The sequence below is a fragment of the Mirounga leonina genome, unplaced genomic scaffold (assembly GCF_011800145.1).
Source record: "Mirounga leonina isolate KUSES-001 unplaced genomic scaffold, KU_Mleo_1.0 Mir_82, whole genome shotgun sequence".
Lineage (NCBI taxonomy): Eukaryota > Metazoa > Chordata > Mammalia > Carnivora > Phocidae > Mirounga > Mirounga leonina.
In genome coordinates, this window is record NW_023270825.1 from 2,790,632 (window position 1) to 2,803,325 (window position 12,694).

General features: G+C 39.4%; 1 protein-coding gene across 1 annotated transcript in view; it reads right to left on the bottom strand.

Annotated features, from left to right (window-relative positions):
* The window catches only part of RCOR1 (REST corepressor 1), a 114,605-nt gene that overhangs the window by 40,382 nt on the left and 61,529 nt on the right, over positions 1-12,694 (bottom strand). The window contains exon 2 of the mRNA XM_034992790.1: positions 2,434-2,517. Within this exon, the coding sequence (XP_034848681.1) occupies positions 2,434-2,517 (84 nt within the window). The remainder of the gene's footprint in view (positions 1-2,433; positions 2,518-12,694) is intronic.

The window sequence follows — 12,694 nt, forward strand, 5'->3', positions numbered from 1 at the left end:
AAACACAATAAAAACAAAAAACAAAAGAGGACAAAGCTCTAGGATTCAGTTTTTCACTATAGCTTCTTTTACAACAGCCAACAAGCAGAAACAACATAAATTTTCAATAGAAGAAGGTTAATAAACACATGGATCCACCCATATGATGTACATGGTTATTTAACAATGTGGGAAATGCTTAGGTCAGTATCAGGAAAACAATACACACACATATACACACCTACATCATCTCACTTATATAAATATGCACACAAGAGGAAAAAAAGAGGACAGGGAAAAATCCCAAAACGTTTACAACGGTTATCTCTGGGTAATGGACTAATGTGTGAGCTGTTCCTTCTTTTTAAGTTCCTGTATCTTCTGAACTCTCAACAATATAGCAATGTTACTTCCATATTGGTTTTAAAAGTCTCAAGTTTTAAAGGCTAACATTAAAACTGCAAGTTTATTTTAGGCAATGCCATTGTTTAAAAATCAACTAACTTCTCATATTCTGCTCTTTTCTTCTAGGTCTAGGAAAAATAAGAGAATATCAAAATTAAATTCTGACTCCACAGATGTCAACAGGTAATACAATCACGAAGGGCACTGATCGACTGTGAGCTGTAGGAACAGAAGATCACAGCAGAAATACAGAACACTGACAGCTAATGAGTTCTCCCAAAGAGAGGCACTCAGAGCATGAATCAGGGTGAAATCAGCAAACCTGGACATTGCTATTGGCTTCGCCACTTATGATCTGTGTCAGTTTCACAAACCTTTGAACTGTGGAATGCCATCTGTAAAATGGGGACAAAAATCTCCTCTTGGCTGTCTGGGAAGAGTGAATGCATTTTAGTGCAGGGCTTGGCATAAAGATTCAACGAGTGCTCATGATTCTGCATATTCGGTTCTGGGCACCATCATTTCATATGGACAGTCTGACCCAACTGGAACATACCGGTAGTGCAAGAGAGAGATCCAAAAACCAAACCATCTGAAAAACACCTGAAACAACCAGGCAGGTTTAACTTGGACTGAGGGAAGCCTGAACATCTGAAAGACTTGTCAGAAAGCAAACCTATTTAGCAGAGTTCAGGAAAGTAAAGCTTTAAAAATTACAGGGAGGCAGATTTTCAGCTTTCTGTTAAAAAGAGTATGTTCAAAAAAGGAATAGATTGCTTTTGTAAGTTAATGCAAGTACTCAAAGGGGAAATAAACACGCCAGAAATACTTAAAAGGTCTCTCCCAGCATAGTGAAGACATCAGAAATGCCAATACACTTCCTTTTGCTATTCTGTTCTTCATTATAAACTCATTAAGCAGCAGCCTGATAGAGGCAAAATTAAGATACTCTTAAAATCAGATTAGACTGAGATTATTTTATTACTGCTAAATTCAGCATTAAGAGTAGATGAATTTTCCGTGTTCCATGGAGGAGACTGTACAAAAAAAGAATCTTTCCTGATCAAAATTAAACCTGTTTCTTTACCATATGAGCTCTTTGCACCTTCAATGTGCTAACATGGATACTGAATATACAAGAGGAGAATATTTAATATGTATCCTCTCATGAAAACACACATTGGGAAATCCTGATCAAAGCCTAAAAATCTGAGCCTTTACTCACAAACAGTTTCCTGATAACATTTACCACTGGTGGCTTTCCAAGACCTACCCTTTTTTAGAGCATTGATTCTTAACCTATTTTTGTCAAAGACCCCTTTGAAAATCCAGAAAAACAAACACATACACCAAAAAAAACTTTGCATGTGATTTCTAAGTTCACAAATCCCCATAAATTCCATACATGAACCCCCACTGAAAAATTCTCCAAAAGGAGATTTAGTTTTTCTTAAGTTATGAAGAAAATAAAAACTTTGAAAATGCCAAAGACTAAAATTAATTTTGCTGGTATCATGTGAGCAGAGCGAATATAAAAGCTGAAAAAGTGAACTCTGAATATACAAGTAATATTACTAATAGCTAAAGGGCCCCTATCCCCTCAAAATAAGATTCAAAGTAGCTCAGAGTATTCATCCTAATACAACTTTAAACTCATAAAACAGAATCAATTCAACAGTTCTCCTTCTAGCTAGGCTGAAGCCTTACAGTATAAATAAAGCCTGTTTCCAATAACATATATTTGCCCTTTGTAACCCTTCAATTAGAAATTTATAAATCTATCAATTCCCAGCTGATGGAACTTTACACTGCATTATAATTTTCTTCCACTCTAAGCTTTTCCTCCTAGTAACTCCAGCATTTTGAAAAAAGTAGATTATGAAACCACTGGTTAAGAATCTTTAAGTCCTTATGACAGGCCACAGTAAAGAAATGCACATTTAATTTGAAAAAAAAAGTAACATGTATAGGGACTTTTAGCTACAAAAGTGACTTTAAAACTTTGCATTAAATAAGAAAGGGGGGAAATAAAAGTCCTTTAAAACTTACGTTTTGCTTCTGATAGATTCTGATTAGGTGACCAGACCAGCATGCCAAGATTGTCTCGTTCTTGACTGCGTCTTGCTAGTTTGGCTTGGGAGAAATAAAAAAGAACATTCTTATTATAATTTAACAGACATAATAAGCAATGAGTAACAGCACCATTCTGGTCTTTTATTCCTCACAATATGGTGACATTACCCACCTTTAACTAAAATCTGCCCCAGTGGAACCTGCACAATTACCATCATAGGGTGAGGGTGGCCTTGGAGTCTGCCAAAATGTATCTACTTCCAAGCCCTTTACTATTAACAGACAGGTTTATTATTCTCATTTGCTAGGTGAGGAAATGAAACAGGTCATTTACTAGAACAAGGAGGAGTCAGGACTGAACTCAGGCAGAATGGCTACAGTACGTTTAAGCACTATTTACTAGGATGCTCTGCTTTCAGACATGGGACATCCAAAAGGGAAACTTCAAAGATTCTTTTAAAATATGTGTATTTCATGTGTGCTTTGAATACCTTTACCCTTCTCTGCCAGAATAACTTTTTAGGGACTTGACAACAGGAATCCAAAGATTCTTTTAACAACTTTATTAAAGAATAACCACTGGGGCGCCTGGGTGGCTCAGTCGTTAAGCGTCTGCCTTTGGCTCAGGTCATGATCCCAGGGTCCTGGGATCGAGCCCCATATCGGGCTCCCTGCTCACTCCCTCGCCCACTCCCTCTGCTTGTGTTCCCCTCTCGCTATGTCTCTCTCTGTCAAATAAATAAATAAAATCCTTAAAAAAAAAAATTACAAAAAAAAAAAGAATAACCATTAAAAATAATCTTAAAGCAAACTTTTATTTTTAAAGATTTTATTTATGAGAGAGAGAGCATGCACATGCGGGGGGAGCAGCAGGCGGAGTAGGAGAAGCAGGCTCCCTGCTGGGCAGACAGCCCGACGTGAAGTTCTGACGTTCGATCCCAGGACCCCGGGATCATGACCTGAGCTGAAGGCAGGCGTTTAACTGACTGAGCCACCCAGGAGCCCCTGAAAGCAAACTTCTTAAATGCATTCAAATTCTTAAAAATCTATGATACAAAATAGTAGGCCAAGGTTTATAAGTGGCATGTGTTGAGTTGACATGTATAACTGGATTAACCACAAACAACAGTCATATACTACATCAGAGACATTTAAATGTTATCTTCAAAAGGTACAAAGGATTCAAGACATAAGAGGCTCACTAACACGCCTTTTACACTGGTTAGGCCCAAACTCACTCATTCCAAACTTCCAAAGGTATGCTTTCTTACCTTTGTTTTTTCTTTTTCCTTTTTTTAAGATTTTATTTATTTGAAAGAGAGCGAGCAAGAGCGCGCGTGTGAGAGAGAGCATGCCCGCGCGTGTGAGAGAGAGCATGCCCGCACGTGCTCCTGAGCAGGTAGAAGGGGAGAGGCAGAGGCAGAGGGAGAAGCAGACTCTCAGCTGAGCAGGGAGCCTGACGCGGGGCTCGATCCCAGGACCCTGGGATCATGATCTGAGCCAAAGGCTCATAAAGCCTGGTTTAAGAATTCCTGCTTCTATGAAACCGCCATATCTATCAATGTGTTCTAGGTTTTACAAAGAAAGAGATTTTTGGCAAAATCTAGGGGGCAGTTACTTTAAGGAAAATAATGGGATGGTGGAAGGGAAAGACCCACAGTGTGAACACGATGAATCTGGCAAGGTGGGAATGGGGTGTAAATGATGGAGAGACAGGAATAGGAAATAATTCTGACTTTCAGAAAAATGTTACTGCTACACATAATGTAAAAATAAAATAAAATCAACAAAGATGTATGTGGGGAGGACCCCACACGATATACAACCTTGCTGTATTTCAAATTAAAACTCAAAAGTCAACGGGGCGCCTGGGTGGCTCAGTCGTTAAGCGTCTGTCTTCGGTTCAGGTCATGATCCCAGGGTCCTGGGATGGAGTCCTGCATTGGGCTCCCTGCTCAGCGGAGAGCCTGCTTCTCCCTCTCCCACTCCCCCTGCTTGTGTTCCCTCTCTCGCTGTCTCTCTCTCTCTCTCTCTCTGTCAAATAAATAAATAAATAAATCTTAAAAAAAAAATCAAAAGTCAAAACAGAAATAAAGGGAATACACATTGAAAAGGCAGAATTAAAAATGTCTTATTCACAGACAACATGATCATCTGTGTAGAAAATCTACAAAAAGTTACTAGAACAAATGAGTTTAACGAAGTTGCAGGAAACAAGATCAGTAGTAAAAAAAGGAAAAGTAAAAACGAAAATAGTTAATAAAAATCAAAATTAAAGAATACCTCTTTCAGGAGTTAATAAAGTTAATAAAAGTTAATAAAAATCAAAACTAAAGAATATCCCTTTCATATCCCTATTCCCTTTAGGGATCTGAAAAACATTCTGAAAGTCATACAGGAGCACAAAGTACCTAAACAGCCAAAATAACTTTGAAAAGGAACAAAACTGGAAGATCTACCTGAATCAAAACTAGTTATAAAGATTCAGTAATCAAGACAGTGTTGTACTGGCATACAGGGAAATAAATTAATATAATGGAGTCCAAAAACAGAACCACACATACAGCATCAACTGATTATCCACAAAGGCACAAAGGCAAAATTCAATGGAGAAAAAGAATCTTTTTAACAAATGATGCAGGAACAAATGGACACTCATATTTAAAAAAGTTAACATGGGTCCATATTTTACATATACAAGTATATAAAAATTAACTCAAAACTGATGACAGAACTAAATGTAAAACCAGAAGTTAAGAAACTGCTAGAGGAAAACATGAAAAAACCTTTTTTGGGGCACCTGAGGAGCTCATTGGTTAAGCATCTGACTCCTGATTTCCACTCAGGTCATGATCTTAGGGTCGTGAGATCAAGCCCTGTGTGGGGCTCCTCGCTCAGCAGGGGACCTGCCTGAGATTCTCTCTCTCCTCTGCCACTCCCCCTGCTCACGCACATGTGCTCTCTAATATAAATAAATAAATTAAAAAAAAAAAAAAAAGACCTTTTTGGGGCACCTGGGTGGCTCAGTCGGTTAAGCATCTGCCTTTGGCTTGGGTCATGATCTCAGGCTCCTGGGAACAAGCCCCGCATCGGGCTCCCTGACCTTTGGGGAGCCTGCTTCTCCCTCTCCCTGCTTGTTCACTCTGTCAAATAAATAAAATCTTTAAAAAAAATAATAAATAAATGCATAAAGTTTTAAAAAGACCTTTTTGAACTTAGGTGGAAAAAGATCTTACATAAAACACCAAAAGCACAATCCATAAAAGAAAAAAATCCACAAACTGGACTTCATCCAAAGTAAGAACTTCCGCTCTTCAAACGACCCTTTTAAGGAAACAAAAAGCCAAGCCAAAGACTGAGAAATTACAAATCACATATCTGATAAAGCCAGAATCTATAAAGAACCCTCAAAACTCAACATTAAGAAATAATGATACTGGGCGCCTGGGTGGCTCAGTTGGTTAAGCGACTGCCTTCAGCTCAGGTCATGATCCTGGAGTCCCTGGATCGAGTCCCGCATCGGGCTCCCTGTTCGGCAGGGAGCCTGCTTCTCCCTCTGACCCTCCCCCCTCTCATGTGTTCTCTCTCTCTCTCTCAAATAAATAAATAAAATCTTAAAAAAAAAAAAAAATAATGATACTGTTAAAAAAAAAAAATTGGGCAAAAAATTTGAATAAACATGCCTCCAAAGAAGGCATAAGAACAGCAAATAAGTACATGGAATAGAAAACTATGCAAATTAGTCAATCTAGAAAGGCAAATTAAAAACATCCAAGATTTCAAAACAAACCTATTAAGAGTATAAAATTAAGAAGACAGACAATATCAAGGTTTGGCAATAATGTGGAGGAACTAGAACTCTAGTGCACTGCTGGTTGGAATGTAAAATGGTACCACCGCTGTGGGGGGGAAAGTCTAGCAATTTCTTAAAATTGTGACATACCACTCAATGGAGTAATTTTTCTTGGCAACTTTTCTCTTAAAAAAAAAAATGAACTATTTAAACATACGAATGAATCTCAAAGTAATTATGCTGAGTGAAAGAGTTACAAATAAAGGGGGGGTTAGAAAGAATTCTGTAGTGCTGGACAGGATTGGATGTTAACAGTACAAACTCATAGTTTTCAATGTCCACTGAGAGGGTCTTGCTGCAACCCAGCAATAATGTGCACATCTAGCTCCCAGATCTTGATTCTAAATACCATTCTCTTATAAAAGAAACTAGGTCTCCTTGGAGAAATGGTTGATTCCAGGACTAGGACAGGAAATGGACAAGAGGACCCCAGAACATCTTGTTATGCCAGAAGGTAAGAAGTGTTCAAAGAATGATGGGATATGTCTCCCCCTGGCCAAATCTACAACATAAGCAGAAACTTAAATGACAGCAATAAAATAACAATCTGCGAGTCCACATTGATATAAAACAAAAGGATAGACAGATCGAGTAAAAGGGGAGGCCAGAATTGTCAGGTCAAAGTTGGAAGTTGCACACAACTCTAAGTCTTACTGTATAAAGGAACAGTCATCAAGACAGTGTGGTATTGGCAAAAAAACATACACACATCAATGGAACAGGAGGCAGTTCAGAAACACTCATATAAATATGGTCAAATGATCTGTGATCGGGTGCAAAACCAATTCAATGGAGAAAGCATTCAATTCCATACCCTTTTAATAAAGGGGATTTTCACAATTGGATCTCCACATGCAAAGAGAAAAGAAAAGAAAAGGTGAACCTCGAACTATACCTCAACACCTTATAAAAATTTTATTCAAAATGAATCTCATAGATAAAAGTAAAACCTAACAGTAAATTTTTTTTTAAAAAAATGAGAAAATCTGGGCGCCTGGGTGGCTCAGTTCGTTGAGCATCTGCCTTCAGCTCAGGTCATGATCTCAGGGTCCTGAGTCAGGCTCCGTGCTCAGCAGAGAGCCTGCTTCTCCCTCTCCTGCCTGCTGTTCAGCCTACTGTGATCCCTCTCTCTGTCAAATAAATAAATAAAATTAATTAAATAAAAAATAAATAAATAAATAAATAATGAGAAAATCTTCGTGAACTTGGCTTAGGAAGAGTTCTTAGATATGACACCTGAAGTGTAATCTATAAAAGTTTAAAAATGGGGCGCCTGGGTGGCTCAGTCAGGTAATCGTCTGCCTTCCGCTCAGGTCACGATCCTGGAGTCCTGGGATTGAGGCCCACATCGAAGAGAGTCGGCTTGTCCCTCTCCCTCTGCCCCTGCCCACTGCCCTTCCCACCTGCTTGTGATTTCTCTCTTTCAAAAAAAATAAAATCTTTTTTAAAAAAAATTTACGGGTGCCTGGGTGGCTCAGTTGTTAAGCCTCTGTCTTCGGCTCAGGTCATGATCCCAGGGTCCTGGGATCGAGCCCTGCATTGGGCTCCTGCTCAGCGGGAAGCCTGTTCTCCCTCTCCCACTCCTCCTGCTTGTATTCCCTCTCTTGCTATCTCTCTCTGTAAAAAAAAAATCGTTAAAAAAATAAAAATAAAAAATAAAAAAGTTTAAAATGGTAAACTGGGCTTAATCAAAACCTTGAAACTTACTCTCTGCAAAAGGAATCGTTAAGAATCCCTTGCAGACTGTGAGAAAACATTTGCAAATCACATATCTGACAAAGGACTTGTTACCAGAATGTATATAAAGAACTTCAAAAATGCAGTAAGAAAATGACCCAATTTTTAAAAAATGGGCAAAAGATCTGAACTACTTCACCAGAGGAAAATATACAGATGGCATGTAAGCACATGAAAAAATGCCCAAGATCATTAGCCATTAGGGAAATGCAAATTAAAGCCATAATGAGAATTCAACACATACTATTAGAATGTCTAAAATAAAAGAAATAGGGGCACCTGGGTGGCTCAGTCAGTTAAGTGTCTGACTCTTGATTTCAGCTCAGGTCATGATCTCAGGATTGTGAGATCCATCCCCATGTTGGCGTGGAGCCCACTTAAGATTCTCTCTCTCCCTCTGTCCTCCCCTCCAACCCCCAGCTACAGCACGCTCTCTCTTTCTGTCTCTTTCTGAAAGATAAAGAAAAAAGAAATGGACAATACCAAGCACTGGCAAGAATGAGGAGTATCTGAAACTTTCATAAAGTGCTAATATAAATGCCAAATAAAATGATAAAAGTCACTCAGGAAAAGTTCTATAGTTTTTTTTTAAAGATTCAACATTTAACAAATGACTGACCCAATAATTACACTCTTAGATATGTATACTCTATAGAACTGACATGTTCACAATAAAACCTGCACAAAATATTTACAGCAGCTTTATTCACAATCACTGAAAACCGGGAGGAAAAAAACCCCAAATGTCCTTCAAAGAGTAAATGGACAAACTGTAGAGCATCCATACGCTGGAATACTACACAGCAATAAAAATAAACTACTGATACATGGCCATATCTCCAATGCATCATACTCAGCGAAAGAAGTAAGTCTCCAAAGGTTACATATTATATGATTCCATTTATATGACATTCTGGGAAAGGTGAAACTATAATGATAGGAAAAAGATCAATGTTTCTGGGGTCAGAAGTAGGAGGAAGGCTAATAAGAACCATACACGGTAATTTTTTGAAGAGATGAAACTGTTCTGTATCCCAACTGTGGTGGTGGTTGTATGGAACTATGCTTATTTTAACACTCACAAATATGTACACCAAAAACCAGTCCATTTTGCTGTGTGTGAATTGAAGAATACAAATACAATGAAAACAAAGCAATGTCATTAATTTCTGGATTGATACTGATGTCTTCTGAGGGTGCTAACTCTAAAGCTGCTCTCTTTGTTTAAAGTCGATTGCCAAGTGTTATAAACCTTAAAAAATAAACCCAGACCTGATGGAAGTAGAAGGATTACAAAGAAATTGAAATTACCAACTTCCATGAAGGGGGAGAAGAAAGAATTCACTAGTGAGAATGTACCTTTGCATAACTACTTTAGAAAGTTGGCAGCATATGATAAAGTTGAAGTATGGATACCCTGCAAACCAACAATCCATTTCTAGATATAAAATATATACAATAGCAATGTTTTTCAAATTACAGGTCAGACCTATGAAGTTAATTTACCGGGACCTAATCATCATTTTTTTTGTTTTAATTAAGAATAGAAAGCATCAGCATATTGCTTCATTAAGTATGTATATAAGCTATTGGTGAAAATTTACACACACACACACACACACACACCCCACTGGGAGAACCATGACTGATATGACTGTTACCAGATGCTTGTTTATGGTTCTAAAATACAGGAAAAATTTAAAGGTCTATCAACAGGAATTGGCTAAATCATAGTATATGCAGTCAAAGGAATTAAATACAGAATATAAAATTGATCAGATGTACAGATATCAACAGTTTTGATTCCAAAAAGTTAAAGGGGATGAGAAAAAGCTAATAGACTAATCTCTGCAGAATGTGAGGAGATACAAATAATTTTAATCCAAAAAGTGGATATAATTCCAAAAACATTAGAAATAAAGGGAAAAAAAATTACAAACAATACTGCCCAAACTTGAGAATTAAAGCAAAAGGATTTTTTGTGCAACATTATATATGCGTTATCCTCTTTTCTCTTGTAGTGGCTTAGGACTAGGAGCAACTGTTAAAAAGGCACTGCTCTAGGGGCGCCTGGGTGGCTCAGATGGTTGGGCGTCTGTCTTCGGCTCGGGTCGTGATCCCGGGGTCCTGGGATCGAGCCCCACATCGGGCTCCTGGCTCGGCGGGAAGCCTGCTTCTCCCTCTCCCTCTGCCTCTCTCCCGGCTCGTGCTCTCTCTCTCTCTCTCTATCTCTGTGTCTCAAGTGAATAAATGAAATCTTTAAAAAAAAAAAAAAAGGCACTGCTCTAGGGGTGCCTGGTCTCCCTCTGCCTGCCACTTCCCGCTTGTGCTCACTTGCACTCTCTCTCTCTGACAAGTAAATAAAATCTTAAAAAACTTAATTAAATAAAATTTTAAAAATTGGTAATTTCTGGGGGCACCTGGGTGGTGTAGTTGGTTAAGCACTGACTCTTGATTTCTGCTCAGGCCATGATCTCAGGGTCGTGAAACTGAGCCCTGCACTGGGGTCTACACTCAGCACGGAGCCTCCTTGTCCCTCTCCCTCTGCTCCCCGCCCCAACCCAGCTCGTGCACTCTTTTTTTTTAAGATTTTATTTATTTGAGAGAGAGAGAATGAGAGAGAGAGAGAACACGAGCAGGGAGAGAGGCAGAGGGAGAGGGAGAAGCAGGCTCCCCGCCGAGCCAGGAGCCCGATGTGGGGCTCGATCCCAGGACCCCGGGATCACAACCCAAGCCGAGGGTCAGAGGGAGAAGCAGACTCCCTGCTGTGCAACAAGCCCGATGCGGGATTCGATCCCAGGACTCCAGGATCATGACCTGAGCTGAAGGCAGTCACTTAACCAACTGAGCCACCCAGGCGCCCTCTACCTCTTAAAGTCTTTTTTTAAAAAAAATTGATAGATCCATGGGCGCCTGGGTGGCTCAATCAGTTACGCAACTGCCTTCAGCTCAGATCATGACCTCGGGGTCCTGGGATCGAGCCCCGTGTCAGGCTCCCTGCTCAGTGCGGAGTCTGCTTCTCCCTCTCCCTCTGCCACTCCCCCTGCTTGTACTCTGTCTCTCTCTCAAATAAAATCTTTTCGATAAATAAATAAATAAATAAATAAATAAATAAATAATAAATTGGTAGATTCTTATTCTTAAATTTACCAACTGGCCGTCTATACTTTTGCTATATCCTGTGAAGCTATGTATCCATAAACTTAACCTGGGTGTTAAATTTAGGTTATGAATCAAAAATCATTTTGTGACTCCAAATTTTTGGCTTCTTATTTTGGGCATTCTGAAGGAAATGTAAATCAATCTGAACGGCATTACTAGTATAATATTATTACTACTGTTATAAACTAACATGTGTACTTAACTATGTAGCAAGTACTATGCACTTTTACCTGTGTTAGCTCATTTAATCTTCCTAACAACCCTCTGAAGCACTATTCCCATTTTACAGATTGGAAAATTAAGGCATAGAGAGAGGAAGTAAACTGCCCAAGATCTCACCCATGAGCAGCAGATTCCAGAACCCATTATGTTAACTGTTATATACAAGGCCTACATTTTATTTTTTTTATTTTTTAATTTTTTTAAAGATTTTATTTATTTATTTGACAGAGAGAGACACAGCGAGAGAGGGAACACAAGCAGGGGGAGTGGGAGAGGGAGAAGCAGGCTCCCCGCAGAGCAGGGAGCCCGATGTGGGACTCGATCCCAGGACCCTGGGATCATGACCTGAGCCGAAAGTCGCTCAACTGACTGAGCCACCCAGGCGCCCAAGGCCTACATTTTAGAGACACCGTAAGTTATCAGAAGTATAAAGCGATCAAAAGCTAAAGCACATTTTTCCACCTCACAATATTATCCCATTAATTACTTCAACATTTAAGAATTCTCAAATGAGGGGCACCTGGGTGGCTCAGTCATTAAGCGTCTGCCTTTGGCTCAGGTTGTGATCCCAGGGTCCTGGGATTGAGCCCCGCATCGGGCTCCCTGCTCCGCTGGGAAGCCTGCTTCTCCCTCTCCTCCTCCCCCTGCTTGTGTTCCCTCTCTCGCTATGTCTCTCTCTGTCAAATAAATAAATAAAATCTTTAAAAAAAAAAAAAGAATTCTCAAATGACAAGTCTGTCCTCTATAAATCAAAGAACTCAGAAACAATTTTGGTATCTAAATACTTCTATCTTGCTACAATCAAATTATACACGTCTTTGTCTGGTTCTCCTCCAGGCTCTTCTTTTTTAAAATGCTAAAAGGTTAAGTTGGAATAAATAAGTGCATAATTTTTTATCACGAGCTCTCTGGAATTAAAGGCTACAGTAAACACAGAAATATTATAAAGCCCTTAATAGGGTGCCTGGGTGGCTCAGTTGGTTAAGCATCTGCCTTCAGCCCAGGTCATGATCCCAGGGTCCTGGGCTCAAGTCCCACATCAGGCTCCCTGCTCATCTGGGAGTTTGCTTCTCCCTCTCCCTCTGCCCCTCCCCCCTGCTCCTTCTCTCTCTCAAATAAATAAGATCTTTTAAAAAAGGGTGATGCAATCGCATTTCTATTAAAAAAATTTTTTTAAAGCCCTTAAAAACGCAAACTTCAGGGTGCCTGGGTAGCTCAGTCGGTTAAGCATCTGCCTTCAGCTCAGGCTATGATTCCAGGGTC